This window comes from Salmo trutta, chromosome 16 (assembly GCF_901001165.1).
Source record: "Salmo trutta chromosome 16, fSalTru1.1, whole genome shotgun sequence".
NCBI classification, from domain to species: Eukaryota; Metazoa; Chordata; class Actinopteri; order Salmoniformes; family Salmonidae; genus Salmo; species Salmo trutta.
Genome location: NC_042972.1, coordinates 23,463,827 through 23,480,542, shown reverse-complemented (window position 1 = coordinate 23,480,542; position 16,716 = coordinate 23,463,827). Strand labels below are relative to the sequence as shown.

Below are 16,716 nucleotides of genomic sequence, written 5' to 3'. Positions count from 1 at the left end.
CTTTCATTTTCCATTTGTTTTGTCTTGTTTTCCCGCACACCTGGTTTACATTCCCTCATTACTTCACATGTATATTTCCCTCTGTTCCCCCCATGTCTGTGTGTGGAATTGTTTGTTGTAAGTGTATGTGCACTCCAGACTGGTTTGCCACAGGTTATTTTCAACCCGTATTTTGTTGTTCTGGATGCAGTTTGTGTTTCTTCATTAAACTGCTCTGGTTGTTACCCAGTTCTGCTCTCCTGAGCCTGACTTCCCTGCAGCCAGTTATGCACCTCTTACAGAATTACACACCTATATATGGAGTCAGCAGGAGCAGGTGCCCCTGGTATAGGGGTCAAGGAGCGCGTCCAGGAGCACGAGGCGATGCTCCACCATCTCGGCGCCGCCATGGACCGAGTCGTCCAAACCATGGACTGCTGGGAGAGACAGGGAGTTCCTCCAGCGCCCCCACCAGCACAACCAGGGTCTCCACTACTCGCCCCCCCCCCCCCCCCCCCCCTGCACCTGGTCCCAGTGGGATTCGTCTCGCCCTTCCCCGGGAGTACGATGGGACGGCTACATGCTGCCAGGGTTTCCTGTTGCAGCTGGATCTATACCTGGCAACCGTCCACCCGGCTCCTTTGGGTCATGAGAGGGTGTCCGCCCTCATCTCGTGCCTTTTGGGGAAAGCCCTGGAGTGGGCCACCGCCGTGTGGGGAGAAGGAGATGCAGCGCTGGACCATTTCGAGGATTTCACCTGACGCTTCCGGGCAGTGTTTGACCACCAGCCCGAGGGAAGAGCGGCAGGTGAACATCTCTTCCATCTGAGGCAGGGGACGAGAAGTGCCCAGGAGTTCGCGATGGACATTCGGACCCAGGCTGCCAGCGTGGGATGGAACGACAGGGCCTTGATCGACCACTATTGCTGCAGTTTGCGCGAGGACGTCTGTCAGGAGTTGGCCTGCAGGGACACCACCCTCACCTTTGACCAGCTGGTGGACCTGTCCATTCGGCTGGATAACCTGCTGGCTACCCGCGGACGTCCAGAGCGGGGTCTGTTGGTTCCATCCCCCAGCACCACCGCTCCGATGCCCATGGAGCTGGGGGGGTGCTGCGCTGAGGGAGACCGGAGGAGGTTCCATCACGTGCACCATCTGTGGCCGCAGAGGTCACACTGCCGGTCAGTGCCAGGTTAGTTCCTCTGGGGTCGAGGCAGCAGGCAGGGCACTCTGGCGTCACCCCAGGTGAGTCGGCACCATTCTCACCCACCGCGCTCTGTTGCACACCTGTTTTTGTATGTTACTTTTCCTGAGTTTTCCCCGCATTCCCAGCATAAGGTGCTCGTCGATTCAGGCGCGGCTGGGAATTTCATAGACAGATCATTCGCCCATAGTTTAGGGATCCCCATTGTTCCAGTGGCTGTGCCCTTCCCAGTTCACGCCTTAGACAGTCGACCATTAGGGTTGGGGTTGATTAGGGAGGCCACCGCTCCCCTGGGCATGGTGACGCAAGGGGTCACAAGGAGAGAATCAGTCTCTTCCTCATTGACTCTCCTGCGTTTCCCGTGGTGCTAGGCCTACCCTGGTTAGCCTGCCATGACCCCACTGGTCTGCGCCCTTGTATTGACTATCGAGCCCTAAACCAGATCACTGTGAAGTACAGTTACCCGCTACCTCTCGTAGCCACAGCGATTGAGTCAATGCATGGTGCGCGCTTCTTTACCAAACTAGATCTCAGGAGCGCTTATAACCTAGTGCGTATCCGGGAGGGAGACGAGTGGAAGACCTCAGGGCATTATGAGCACCTCGTCATGCCGTACGGGTTGATGAATCCCATGGCCATGCTGCTGCTCCAGTTTCAACTGTTCTGCCTGCGGCTACGGAACCCTGACCTGTTCACCGGACGTGCTTGTTGCACCCTCGACAACTACAATGATTATTATTATTTGACCATGCTGGTCATTTATGAACATTTTAACATCTTGACCATGTTCTGTTATAATATCCACCCGGCACAGCCAGAAGAGGACTGGCCACCCCTCATAGCCTGGTTCCTCTCTAGGTTTCTTCCTAGGTTTTTGGCCTTTCTAGGGAGTTTTTCCTAGGGAGTTTTTCCTAGCCACCGTGCCTCGTTCACATGCATTGCTTGCTGTTTGGGGTTTTAGGCTGGGTTTCTGTACAGCACTTTGAGATTTCAGCTGATATACGAAGGGCTTTATAAATAAATTTGATTTGATTTGATTTGATGAATGCTCCATCAGTCTTCCAAGCCTTTGTAGACGAGATTTTTAGGGACCTGCATGGGCAGGGTGTAGTGGTGTATATTGATGACATTCTGATATACTCCGCTGCACTCGCCGAGCATGTGTCCCTGGTGCGCAGGGTGCATGGTCGACTGTTGCAGCATGACTTGTACGTCAAGGCTGAGAAATACCTGTTCTTCCAGCAGTCTGTCTCCTTCCTAGGGTACCGCATTTCCACCTCAGGGGTGGAGATGGAGAGTGACCGCATTTCAGCCGTGCGTAATTGGCCGACTCCCACCATGGTAAAGGAGGTGCAGCGGTTTCTAGGGTTTGCCAATTACTACCGGAGGTTTATCCGGGGTTTTGGTCAGGTAGCGGATCCCATTACCTCACTGCTGAAGGGGAGCCCAGTACGTTTGCAGTGGTCGGCTGAGGTGGACAGGGCTTTTGGTCACCTAAGGGCTCTGTTTACCTCGGCTCCCGTGCTGGCCCATCTGAATCCCTCTTTGGCGTTCACAGTGTAGGTGGACGCGTCCGAGGCTGGGATAGGAGCTGTACTCTCTCAGCGCTCGGGTATGCCACCGAAGCTCCGCCCCTGTGCCTTCTTCTCGAGGAAGCTCAGCCCGGCGGAGCAAAACTATGACGTGGGGGACCGGGAGCTGTTGGCTGTCGTCAAGTCTTTGACGGCGTGGAGACATTGGCTTGAGGGGGCTAAACACCCTTTTCTCATCTGGACTGACCACCGCAGACTGGAGTACATCCGGGCAGCGAGGAGACTGAATCCTCGCCAGACAAGGTGGGCCATGTTTTTTACCCGCTTTGTTTTCACCCTTTCGTCAAGGCAGACACACTGTCTCGGCTGTATGACACAGAGGAGCGGCCCTTGGATCCCACCCCCATACTCCCGGCCTCCTGCCTGGTGGCGCCGATAGTATGGGAGCTGGACGCGGACATTGAGCGGGCGTTACGTGCAGAGCCCGCTCCCCTCCAGTGTCCCACTGGGCGTCTGTATGTTCCGTCTGCTGTCCGTGACCGGCTGATCTATTGGGCTCACACGTCACCCTCCTCTGGTCATCCAGGTATCGGTCGGACAGTGCGCTGTTTGAGTGGGAAGTACTGGTGGCCCACCTTGGCCAAGGACGTGAGGGTTTATGTTTCCTCCTGCTCGGTGTGCGCCCAGTGTAAGGCTCCTAGGCACCTGCCCAGAGGTAAGTTACACCCCTTACCTGTTCCACAACGGCCATGGTCTCACCTGTCGATAGATTTTCTCACAGATCTTCCCCCTCACAGGGTAACACCCCGATCCTGGTCATTGTGGACCGTTTCTCCAAGTCCTGCCGTTTCCTTCCTCTGCCCGGTCTCCCTATCGGACTGCCGAGGCCTTGTTCACTCACGTCTTCCGGCACTACGGGGTGCCTGAGGATATAGTGTCTGACCGAGGTCCCCAGTTCACGCCGAGGGTCTGGAGAGCGTTCATGGAGCGTCTGGGGGTCTCGATCAGCCTTACCTCAGGTTTTCACCCCGAGAGTAACGAGCAGATGGAGAGAGTTAACCAGGATGTGGGAAGGTTTCTGCGGTCTTATTGCCAGGACGGGACGGGGGAGTGGGCGGTGTTCGTGCCCTGGGAAGAGATGGCCCAGAACTCGCTTCACCACTCCTCTACTAACCTCTCTCCTTTCCAGTGCGTACAGGGGTACCAGCCGGTTCAGGCCCCTTGGCATCAGAGTCAGACCGAGGCTCCTGCTGTGGACGACTGGTTCCGGCGGGTGGAGGAGACATGGGACGCCGCCCATGTTCACCTTCAGCGCGCCATGCTGCACCAGAAAGCCAGCGCAGACCATCACCGCAGTGAGGCCCCGGTGTTCGCACCGGGGGACCGGGTCTGGCTCTCGACCCGAAAACTGCCCCTCTGCCTGCCCTGCCGGAAGCTGAGTCCGCGGTTTGTGGGGCCGTTTAAAGTCCTGAGGAGACTGAACGAGGTGTGTTATAGGTTACAGCTCCCCCCCGATTACCGTATTAACCCCTCGTTCCATGTGTTTCTCCTCAGGCCGGTGGTGGCTGGTCCGCTCCAGGAGTCTGAGGTGCGGGAGGTTCCTCCGCCCACTCTGGACATTGAGGGGGACCCGGCATACGCCGTTCGCTCCATACTGGATTCGAGGCGTTGGGCGAGGGGCTTTCAGTACCTCGTGGAGTGGGAGGGGTACTGTCCGGAGAAGAGATGCTGGGTTCCGATGGAGGACGTGTTCGTCCCTTCAATGCTGCGGGAGTTCCACCGTCCCCGTCCAGATCGTGCTGCACCTCGCCCTCCGGGTCGTCCCCGAGGCCGGTGTCGGCGCTGCTGTTGGTTCCTATCCTTGTTTGGGCGGCATTCGGCGGTCGACGTCACCAGTCTTCTAGCCATCGCCGATCCACCTTTCATTTTCCATTTGTTTTGTCTTGTTTTCCCGCACACCTGGTTTACCTTCCCTCATTACTTGACGTGTATATAACCCTCTGTTCTCCCCATATCTGTGTGTGGAATTGTTTGTTGTAAGTGTGTGTGCACTTCAGACTGGTTTGCCACGGGTTATTTTCAACCCGTATTTTGTTGTTCTGGATGCAGTTTGTGTTGCTTCATTAAACTGCTCTGGTTGTTACCTAGTTCTGCTCTCCTGCGCCTGACTTCTCTGCAGCCAGTTACGCACCTCTTACACCATCGCTCATCCATATATTTATATGTACATATTCTTATTCCATCCCTTTAGATTTGTGTGTATTAGGTAGTTGTTGGGGAATTGTTAAATTACTTGTTAGATATTACTCTACTGTCGGAACTAGAAGCACAAGCATTGCGCTATACTCGCATTAACATCTGCCAACCATGTGATTGTGACCAATAAAATTGGATTTGATTGGACTGAAATGACTGCAACACTTAATAAAGAGCTGCAGTCAGTTTCAGAGTGGGTGGCAAGGAATAAGTTAACGCTAAATATTTCTAATACTTAAAAGCATTGTATTTGGGTCAAAACATTCATTAAATCCTAAACCTCAACTAAATCTTGTAATAAATAATGTGGAAATTGATCAAGTTGAGATGACTAAACTGCTTGCAGTAACCCTAGATTGTAAACTGTCATGGTCAAAACATATTGATAAAGTAGTAGCTAAGATGGGGAGAAGTCTGTCTATAATAAAGCGATGCTCTGCTTTCTTAACAACACTACCAACATGGCAGGTCCTACAGGCCCTAGTTTTGTTGTACTTTGACTACTGTTCAGTCATGTGGTCAGGTGCCACAAAAAAGGACTTAGGAAAATTGCAATTGGCTCAGAACAGGGCAGCATGGCTGGCGCTTGGATGTACACAGAGAGCTAAAATTAATAATATGCATGTCAATCTCTCCTGGATCAAAGTGGAGGAGAGATTGTCTTCATCACTACTTGTATTTATGAGAGGTACTGACATGTTGAATGCACAGAGCTGTCTGTTTAAACTACTGGCACACAGCTCGGACACACATGCATACCCCACAAGACATGCCAGAAGAGGTCTCTTCACAGTCCCCAAGTCCAGAACAGACTATGGGAGGCGCACAGTACTACATGGAACTCTATTCCACATCAAGTTACTGATGCAAGCAGTAAAATTTGATTTAAAAAGCAGATTAAAAAAACACCTTATGGAACAGTGGGGACTGTGAAGTAACACAAACATGCTGTAGGCACAGACACATGCACACACACACACACGATAACATATGCACTAATGTACACACATACACATGGGTTTAGTACTGTAGATATGTGGTAGTGGTGGAGTAGGGGCCTGAGGGCACACAGTGTGTTGTGAAATATGTGAATGTATTGTAATGTTTTTAAAATTGTATAAACTGCCTTAATTTTGCTGGACCCGAGTAGCTGCTGCCTTGGCACCAGCTAATGGGGATCCATAATAAATACAAATACAAATTGCTGCACTAGAACTAGGACATGACTAGCCTGGTCCCAGATCTGTTTGTGCTGTATACCCATGTTTGGCATTTTTATTTATTTATTTTATTTAACCTTTACTTAACTTTATTTATTTATTAAATTTCACCTTTACTTAACTAAGCAAGTCACAATTACCATAGAATGTGGGACCAGGCTATGACATGACTTCATCAAGTATCCTCTTCCTGAAACTGACTGCACTCTATACAAATCAGTTCCATGCTTGTATTTATATTGTAAATATTGTTTTTACATTAGAACTATATCCCATGTATATCTCTGAATAATACACGCCTTGCATATGTAGGGCCAATATATCTTCATTGTTTGTGTTGCTTGTGTCTTTCAAGACTAAATGCCTTGAATGAAGTGCACATCATCATAGTCATAGTCATGGAAAATTAAACACATTGCATCTAATAGGTTTTGAAGCACGACGACATTCAGGGGACAGAATTCAATGCAATATTTCAACAAATAGTAGGCCAACATCTGTCTGGATGAATGGGAGGGTATTAATACTCCCTCTCTAGGGTTGGTTGTGTTCGTATGGATTGGAAAGCGATTCTTGAATATAGTGTACCACATAATCTCTTGCCTTGGAATCATTGATTGCTCGTTTCCACCAGCCTGTGGTGGCATTTTTGTGCCAAACAACATGTTATATTGTGACGAATACGATTGCAGCTCCTTGGTTCTGTTACGTAAGGGTTAAACGCATCAACGTGAAGCTGGGCAGTGAAGCTGCTTGCCGCGCCGCGTTTCGACCTTTTGCGCTAGAGTAGCATACCAGTCGCGCCGCCCTACTCCCAGACAGGAGATGGGGAAGACCCTGGTGCGGAAAACCGTGTGGATTCACAACATACTTGTTGATCTTCTCTATTAAAATAGGCGGGCGTCATCCTAGGCGGACTAAATCAGTGTATAGGAGGATTCTTATCTAACCATAAGGCGTAGGAGATCCAGAGTGCCACGGAGGTAACGCCGTTTGAAACGGAATGGGTCATAAACCGTGCCGAGAGTAGGCTAATAAACCTAATGCCGTTTCCTCCTTTTCCCTCGGATATTTCATGTTTTCAACACTGTCTCTCGCTACGGTCTGATGAGCCAACCTAAAGTTAAGGTACGCGGGACTGAGGCTTGTTCCATATATTAAAATAACAGGTTCTATTTGTTGTTCTCCTTTATAAAACAAGTATTGCTAAATGGTTATATTGCTATTGTTATCAATGTAACGTCATTATTTTTAATACGGAAATATTGGCCTGCTATATATGAATAGCATGTTAGGCTACACCAAGGATGACATTAATGGGCAACAAACACCTATTGAATGGGCAAAACGCAAAATGCAAATCAACGTTGAGGAATTGTCCTTCAGAGCAGGGGAAATCGCAGGGGAATTGGTACAGCATTAAAATCCTGTATTTTTGAAGATGCACATTAAGACGTGTAGCCTATACAACTCTCACATAGCCAGACCAATAGACAATTACAGATACATTTGGTTATTTCGGTTTTCAACAATGGTTGATGAATGTACAATATTGACATCCTGGAAAAAACAGGCCAGGTATAAGACGATATTTTATTTTATTTATATTTAACCTTTATTTAACTAGGCAAGTCAGTTAAGAACAAATTCATTTTTACAATGATGGCCTACCAAAAGGCAAAAGTCCCCGTGGGGGCCTGGGATTAAAAAATAAAAATAAATACAATATAAATATGGGACAAAACACACATCACAACAAGAGAGACAACACAACACTACATAAAGAGAGACCTAAGGCAGCTACACTATGTGTATTAAAGTAGTCAAAAGTTTTGTATTTGGTCCCATATTCCTAGCATGCAATGATTACATCATAGCCAAGTCACCCGTGATACAAGTCAGTATTCAACTGAGGACTTTGGGAGATGACATGGAAACCTGCCACAAGGGAACCTCTGATTCCAAAGGTTGCAAGTTCAAATCCAGCCTCTGATTCCAAAGGTAGCAAGTTTGAATCCTTGATAGAAAGTAATTATTTATATTTTTTTTTGTTTTATGCCTATCCAAAAACTTAACCCTTACCTTAACCATTCAGAGTTAATGCCTAACCTTAACAATTTGGAGTTGATGCCTGTACTTAACTTTAAACATTTTGAGTTCATGCCTAATGTTAACCTTAAATACTTCAACATTTGTCGCTTGGAACAACTTTGAAATTTGACATTTGAGAAATGTGGATGAACCTCTAATTCCGACGTGAGAATGTCTAATTCCGACGTGGTGGTACATCAACCTTGTGACTCTACAAACTTGTTGGATGCATTTGCTGTTTGTTTTGGTTGTGTTTCAGATAGTTTTGTGTCCAATTGAAATTATTGATAAATATTGTATTGTGTCATTTTGGAGTCACTTTTATTGTAAATAAGAATCTAATATGTTTCTAAACACTTCTAAATGAATGCGATGCTAACATGATTACAGATAGTCCTGAATGAATCGCGAATAATGATGAGTGAGAAAGTTACAGAAGCACAAAGATCATACCCCCAAGACATGCCAACCTCTCACCATTTAAAAAACAGGGGAGGTTAGCATTCTTTGGAGGGGGTTGATATTTATGGCTCTGTAACTTTCTCACTCATCATTATTCACAATTATTTCAGGATTATCCGTAATCAAGGTAGCAGTATTATTTAAAAACCTAAGTGCTGGACTACAGAGCCAAAACAACAATAAATGTGTCACTGTCCTAATACTTTTGGAGCTCACTGTACATACTGCAGAGAGCAAATCAATTGTGTAACTTCTTTGACACAACAGTATTGATGTAGGACTTGATTGTCTGGAATGGAAAATACAGTAGTCTACCACATCTTTTGTATCCTCAAGACAGAAAGGATAGGTCTACATCCTATCCATGCATGTACTGTGCATGTTAATGTGTTCTGTACAGTTGTTGAACATTGTTGCTTTGATTTTGAAACCATAATTTGAATACAAATGCATGCAAATGGTTCATTAGTGAGGGAGGGACAGAGCATGCCGCAACATCCATATTCAACAGACATTGTGGATCCTTCCCCTGGTACTGTATGGATCTGTGATCATGCCAAAGCATTCCATATACAGCAGAGCAGGCTACTGAAAGAGAGGGTGGGAAGTGATGGTTTGATTTGGGAAGTCGTTATAAACGGCGAGAGAAAACGTCTTGTCTGAGTTGTAGAGGGACACCATTAAAACACCAGATTTAGGAAAGGCCTGCCATAGTAGCTTTCAGTTGTGTCATAAGCTTACCTTATACAGTATATGTATTCAGTTCTTCGGCATGGTTAAAAATGGCCTCCTCAGTCCCAAACGTCTCTAGAATATTATTTCTTCAAGGAAAAATGGGTTTGCGTGACTACAGCGTTTTGGGTATCATGGCTCTATCACTTATGAACTGCTTTTGTAGGTGTTATAGACAGGTTGGTTGTTCAGCAACAGATGGGGAAAAACAGACGGGTTGGCTTAGATTGTTGACAAGATGTAAACTATATTTAGTCTCCAATGTTTATTGAAAACATAAATACATTTGCACAATGAGCACTTGTTGTCTCTCAAATACATCATTACAGTTGATGGTTAGATAGCTAGCGAATTTGAGCCATATTAGCATAAGCATAACATCAGTCAAAACAACATTTACATTACATTTAAGCCATTTAGCAGACGACTTACAAATTGGTGCATTCACCTTATGATATCCAGTGGAACAACCACTTTACAATAGTGCATCTAAATCTTTTAAGGGGGGGGGGCGGGGTTAGAAGGATTACTTTATCCTATCCCAGGTATTCCTTAAAGAGGTGGGGTTTCAGGTGTCTCCGGAAGGTGGTGATTGACTCCGCTGTCCTGGCGTCGTGAGGGAGCTTGTTCCACCATTGGGGTGCCAGAGCAGCGAACAGTTTGGACTGGGCTGAGCGGGAACCGTGCTTCCTCAGAGGTAGGGGGCCAGCAGGCCAGAGGTGGATGAACGCAGTGCCCTTGTTTGGGTGTAGGGCCTGATCAGAGCCTGAAGGTATGGAGGTGCCGTTCCCCTCACAGCTCCGTAGGCAAGCACCATGGTCTTGTAGCGGATGCGAGCTTCAACTGGTTGCCAGTGGAGAGAGCGGAGGAGCGGGGTGACGTGAGAGAACTTGGGAAGGTTGAACACCAGACGGGCTGCGGCGTTCTGGATGAGTTGTAGGGGTTTAATGGCACAGGCAGGGAGCCCAGCCAACAGCGAGTTGCAGTAATCCAGACGGGAGATGACAAGTGCCTGGATTAGGACCTGCGTTGCTTCCTGTGTGAGGCAGGGTCGTACTCTGCGAATGTTGTAGAGCATGAACCTACAGGATCGGGTCACCACCTTGATGTTAGTGGAGAACGACAGGGTGTTGTCCAGGATCACGCCAAGGTTCTTAGCACTCTGGGAGGAAGACACAAGGGAGTTGTCAACCGTGATGGCGAGATCATGGAACGGGCAGTCCTTCCCCGGGAGGAAGAGCAGCTCCGTCTTGCCAAGGTTCAGCTTGAGGTGGTGATCCGTCATCCACACTGATATGTCTGCCAGACATGCAGAGATGCGATTCGCCGCCTGGTTATCAGAAGGGGGAAAGGAGAAGATTAATTGTGTGTCGTCTGCATAGCAATGATAGGAGAGACCATGTGAGGATATGACAGAGCCAAGTGACTTGGTGTATAGCGAGAATAGGAGAGGGCCTAGAACAGAGCCCTGGGGACACCAGTGGTGAGAGCGCGTGGTGCGGAGACAGATTCTCGCCACGCCACCTGGTAGGAGCGACCTGTCAGGTAGGACGCAATCCAAGCGTGGGCCGCGCCGGAGATACCCAACGCGGAGAGGGTGGAGAGGAGGATCTGATGGTTCACAGTATCAAAGGCAGCAGATAGGTCTAGAAGGATGAGAGCAGAGGAGAGAGAGTTAGCTTTAGCAGTGCGGAGAGCCTCCGTGACACAGAGAAGAGCAGTCTCAGTTGAATGCCCAGTCTTGAAACCTGACTGATTAGGATCAAGAAGGTCATTCTGAGAGAGATAGCAGGAGAGCTGGCCAAGGACGGCACGTTCAAGAGTTTTGTAGAGAAAAGAAAGAAGGGATACTGGTCTGTAGTTGTTGACATGGGAGGGATCAAAACAAGACATGGTATCAAGAACAAGATAAAACTAGCTGAAAGAGCCACCTACGATTTCCTACATGGCAGCTTTTTGTCATTGTTGCTAGCTATCTGGCCATCCAGAATCACAACACATGGACTTCTGCCCTATTGAATCGTGTGCATCATTTTCAGGACATTGTCAACTAACCTGTCTGTACAGCCAGGGGTGTAAAGTACTTAAGTAAAAATACTTTAAAGTACTTAAGTAGTTTTTTTGGGGTATCTGTACATTAATTCACTATTTATATTTTTTCCAACTTTTACTTTACCACATTCCTAAAGAAAAGAATGTACGTTTTACTCCATACATTTTCCCTGACACTCAAAAGTACTCGTTACATTTTGAATGCTTAGCAGGACAGGAAAATGGTTCAATTCACACACTTAACAATCCCTGGTCATCCCTACTGCCTCTGATCTGGCAGACTCACTGAACACAAATGCTTCATTTGTAAAAATGTTTTTAATTTATTTCACCTTTATTTAACCAGGTAGGCAAGTTGAGAACAAGTTCTCAAATGATGTCTGAGTGTTGGAGTGTTCCCCTGGCTATCTGTAAATGATGTCTGAGTGTTGGAGTGTTCCCCTGGCTATCTGTAAATGATGTCTGAGTGTTGGAGTGTGCCCCTGGCTATCTGTAAATGATGTCTGATTGTTGGAGTGTTCCCCTGGCTATCTGTAAATGATGTCTGAGTGTTGGAGTGTTCCCCTGGCTATCTGTAAATGATGTCTGAGTGTTGGAGTGTTCCCCTGGCTATCTGTAAATGATGTCTGAGTGTTGGAGTGTTCCCCTGGCTATCTGTAAATGATGTCTGAGTGTTGGAGTGTTCCCCTGGCTATCTGTAAATGATGTCTGAGTGTTGGAGTGTTCCCCTGGCTATCTGTAAATGATGTCTGAGTGTTGGAGTGTGCCCCTGGCTATCTGTAAATGATGTCTGAGTGTTGGAGTGTGCCCCTGGCTATCTGTAGATAAAAAAAAACATTGTGTCATTTGGTTTGCTTAATATAAGCAATTTGAAATGATTTATACTTTTACTTTTGACACTTAAGTATATTTAAAACCAAATACTTTTAGACTTTTACACAAGTAGTATCTTACTGGGTGACTTTCCCTTTTATTTGAGTCATTTCTATTAAGGTATCTTTACTTTTACTCTAGTATGACAATTGGGTATTTTTTCCACAACTGTATACAGCAACGTGAACAGTGTACCATTAAATATTTAGAAGCATGCTTATTTTCCCCAAGTGAACTCGCCATGGCCCTGGTTCCTTTCACGCAGTCGAGTGAACAGCGCACGCTGTCGTTTCAGCACCAGTGCAGAGTGGACATCGCTCACTTGAGCCGCTGCCACGTCCCCACTCACTATTCAGAAAGAGTGTGTGGACAGGACAGCACTCTCAGTCTGAGTCTCAGTCTTTCTATTCACTCCTTTGATTAGGTGATAAGCCTGTAGCATGGCTCGAGAAATGTTCTGACTATAGGTCACTGTGACTGCCTGGGCTAACAGCTCTATTTTGAAATCTTGTCATTGACATTTTTCTTATTCTCAATCTCCTCTCTTTTTTTCCCTCCTTCTTCCCCCAGATTCAAGGATGAAAGAAAGCAAGCACAAATGTAGACTGTAACTTCTCCCCATCCGGATCTTGCCTATTGGACAATTGGAACTCGGTGGAACTCTTGTTAGTTCAAAATGGAGAAATCCTCAACGGGATTGAATAAGAATGGCTCGCGATCGACCGCATCGCTACCCCCGGAACCGGCGGACATAATCCACAGCAAGTCATGCTACCGCCGGGTAAGGCTCAACGTTGGGGGTCTTCCACATGAGGTCCTCTGGCGAACGTTGGATAGGTTACCACGCACCCGGTTAGGGAAACTACGAGACTGCAACACCCACGACTCGCTCATGGAGGTATGTGACGACTACAATTTGGACGAGAACGAGTACTTTTTCGACCGGCACCCAGGGGCGTTCACGTCCATTTTGAACTTCTACCGGACCGGTAAGCTCCACATGATGGAGGAGATGTGCGCCCTGTCGTTTAGTCAGGAGCTGGACTACTGGGGCATAGATGAGATCTACCTGGAGTCCTGCTGCCAGGCCAGGTACCACCAAAAGAAAGAACAGATGAATGAGGAGCTCAAAAGAGAGCAAGACACCTTGAACGACAGAGAGGGAGAAGAGTTCGACAACACGTGTTGTGCTGAGAAACGAAAGAAACTCTGGGACCTTCTGGAAAAGCCCAGTTCGTCTGTCGCAGCCAAGGTAACCTTTCATTCTAAAAATCATGCGGACAGTATGCCTTTAACTTGCTTATCATAACTTATTTTTATTGCTAAAATTGCTCCACCTTATAGCAGTGGAAGAGAGAGAGAGAGAGATACAGAGGGAGAGAGAGAGACAGAGAGAGAACTGAGTAATTAAACGTGTGTGACTATTGACTAAATTAATCAGAATTAAGCAAATCAATCAGAAAACAGTCATAGCTTCTGTGCGGTCATGATGGGTTTATTTATATTAGGGTCTTATCTGGCCTGCTGAAATACAATCACTATTCCTTTGCTGTGTTATCTCAACGTAATCCCAACCATGAGCCCCAGTAGTGATGTGATCAGGTGTAAACTGGAATGGATGAGCTCAGCCAGCACTGTTCATTACTTCTTCCTCTAAGGCCATGTCAGGAGGGCTCAGCTGGAGCTAGCTTTCTTCAATACTGCAGACATTAACGCTGCTCAGAGAGAGAGAAAAGGGGGAGAGAGAAAGAGAGAGAAGCTGAGAGGTACAGAGATGGAGAGGGAGAGACAGAGACATACAGTAGGTATAGGCATTGAGTACACACAGCAGAACACTGAATATTACCTGGAGAAGCGACCTGGGGGAGCAGAGCAAAGAGCTGTGTCTCTCACTCCCATCTGGTTCTTAGCTGGACTGGAGGGATCAAACATAATGCCCCCTCCTGCTAATGACATTTAAAGGGTTAGTAGTACTGCCTTGTTTGCAGACCTGGGTTCAAATTATATTTGAAATCTTTCAAATACTTAAGCTGTGCTTGATTAAATTTGCCTGGCACAATGGCATAGGCCCGAAAGTGCAAACCCCGGCCCATTTGGCAGGCTCAAGCTAATTAAAAGTATTTGAAAGATTCTCCCTCCACCACCCCTTCTCATGATGTGAAAAGGAGCATACACTTGTAAAGGGGTTACCATGAATTTGACAGTAGCTTACAGGCAGCTCGGTGGAAAGTAAAATTCTGTATTTCATATTAGAGTACACCTAATGTACAGTAATATAAATGCAGTATCAAAGCAAGTACTGTGTAATGACACACAGTACAAAACCATACAATTGGCTGTATTATACTGTAAAAATGTAATAAAAAAGTAAATACTACCATAATTGGAATGAATTAATGGATAAATGAAATCCATTGAGGGGGAGGGGTTTGCATTTCACAGTATTTTCCTGTAATTACAAGAGATTGTTGCAAGCAGGTTGGCTGTTAGGTAAAGTGTTTACACATTACACTATGTTACAGTGCATACAGTACCAGTCAAAAGTTTGGACACAGCTACTCTTTCCAAGGTTTTTCTTTATTTTTACTATTTTCTGCATTGTAGAATAATAGTGAAGACATCAAAACTATGAAATAACACGTGGAATAATGTAGTAACCAAAAAAGTGTTAAACAAATCAAAATATATTATATATTTGAGATTCTTCAAAGTAGCCACCCTTTGCCTTGATGACAGCTTTGCACACTCTTGGCATTCTCTCAACCAGATTCACCTGGAATGCTTTTCCAACAGTCTTGAAGGAGTTCCCACATATGCTGAGCACTTTCATTCACTCTGCGGTCCAACTCGATGCAACATATATAGCTTCGTACAAGGCATGCCTCAACCAGATTCACCTGGAATGCTTTTCCAACAGACTTGAAGGAGTTCCCACATATGCTGAGCACTTTCCATCACTCTGCGGTCCAACTCGATGCAACATATATAGCTTCGTACAAGGCCAGAAACAACAATACCATACACCCACTAGTGGTCAAAAGGTTTTTTGCGCGCCAAAGATATGGTACGGTACTGTATTCTGTGTGTTGGAATTACAGTACCATTCGAAATACAGCAATGTTTTGCTCCGCCCACATCATTTTCCCACAATGCTTTAGAATTTACAGTTTGCTGCAGTAAAACATTTCAGAGTATTTTACTGTGATAATACCCCAAATTAGCACACACTGCTTATTTGTTCGGCCTGTAGCTGTTCTTGCCTTGTCTCGGAAATAGAATTAGAGCAGGAGTCGATGTCAGCTGCTGAAGCTTTACAGGAAGTAGCTACGCTACTGTAAAAGTGAGAGCTGTCAGTACTTTACAAACAGGCTGTGGAGTAGATGAGATCAGTGAGTATAGTGTATCAGCGTAATGACTCGTTCACATAGGCATCAAGGAGATGCAAAATCAATGTTTATCAGGTTAACTTGAGGTTATGTTGTAGTGCTACTGTAAGATTGTAAGTAGGTTGATCTTATATCGTTCTGTCTTAGTTATTCTGACATTGGCAATTGACCTCTCTTCAATCACATCTCTTCAATTAATAAGTAAAAGGAGAAACTTCAGGCTGGTCAAATTCCTTACCTAATTAGACATTATTGATATCTTATAAGCTATTGATATTAGAAGTATTGAAATCTCTATCATGAGGGTTAGATTTTTTTTACACCAGTACTTCCATCGAAGGCAGGCTGACTGTGTAGTTAACAACCCATTGACGTAATGTCTTGATGTAATGCCTGGCTGCAGCACTTTCGGTCAGATAGCCGTTTGGCCATACTGTAAATGTATGTCACTCCTCGGAGTCTCTGGAGACTTGTAATGTGTGTGCCAGGAAAAACGGCAGCATCTACACAATATGTGGGAGTGTTTATCAATTCCTAATTAGTTTAAAAGGACAAATTAAAACCACAAAACTACTAAAAGCATTAATACAGCTGTTGCATTTCTCCTACCAACCTTGTTTCAGTAGGCAAACTGTGTACATTGTGGGCATGTTGAGTTGAGTCTCACCAGCACCTTAAGCCCCAAGCCCTTCTGCTTGACTTCACCTGTGAACGTACCACTCTCCTTGGCTAATGGTGTGATCATCGAACACACACACACACACACACACACACACACACACACACACACACACACACACACACACACACACACACACACACACACACACACACACACACACACACACACACAGCTAACCTTGTGGGGACACACAATTTAGTCCCATTCAAAATCCTATTTTCCCTAACCCCTAAACCTAACCCTATCCC

The 16,716-nt window shown here is 46.2% G+C and overlaps 1 protein-coding gene across 1 annotated transcript in view; it reads left to right on the top strand.

The window, feature by feature from the left end:
* The first annotated feature begins 7,011 nt into the window (after nt 1-7,011).
* Nucleotides 7,012-16,716, top strand: part of LOC115150332 (potassium voltage-gated channel subfamily B member 1-like) — a 67,015-nt gene continuing 57,310 nt past the window's right edge. The window contains exons 1-2 of the mRNA XM_029693518.1: nt 7,012-7,318; nt 12,971-13,652. Of these exons, the coding sequence (XP_029549378.1) occupies nt 13,077-13,652 (576 nt within the window). The 5' untranslated portion in view covers nt 7,012-7,318; nt 12,971-13,076. The remainder of the gene's footprint in view (nt 7,319-12,970; nt 13,653-16,716) is intronic.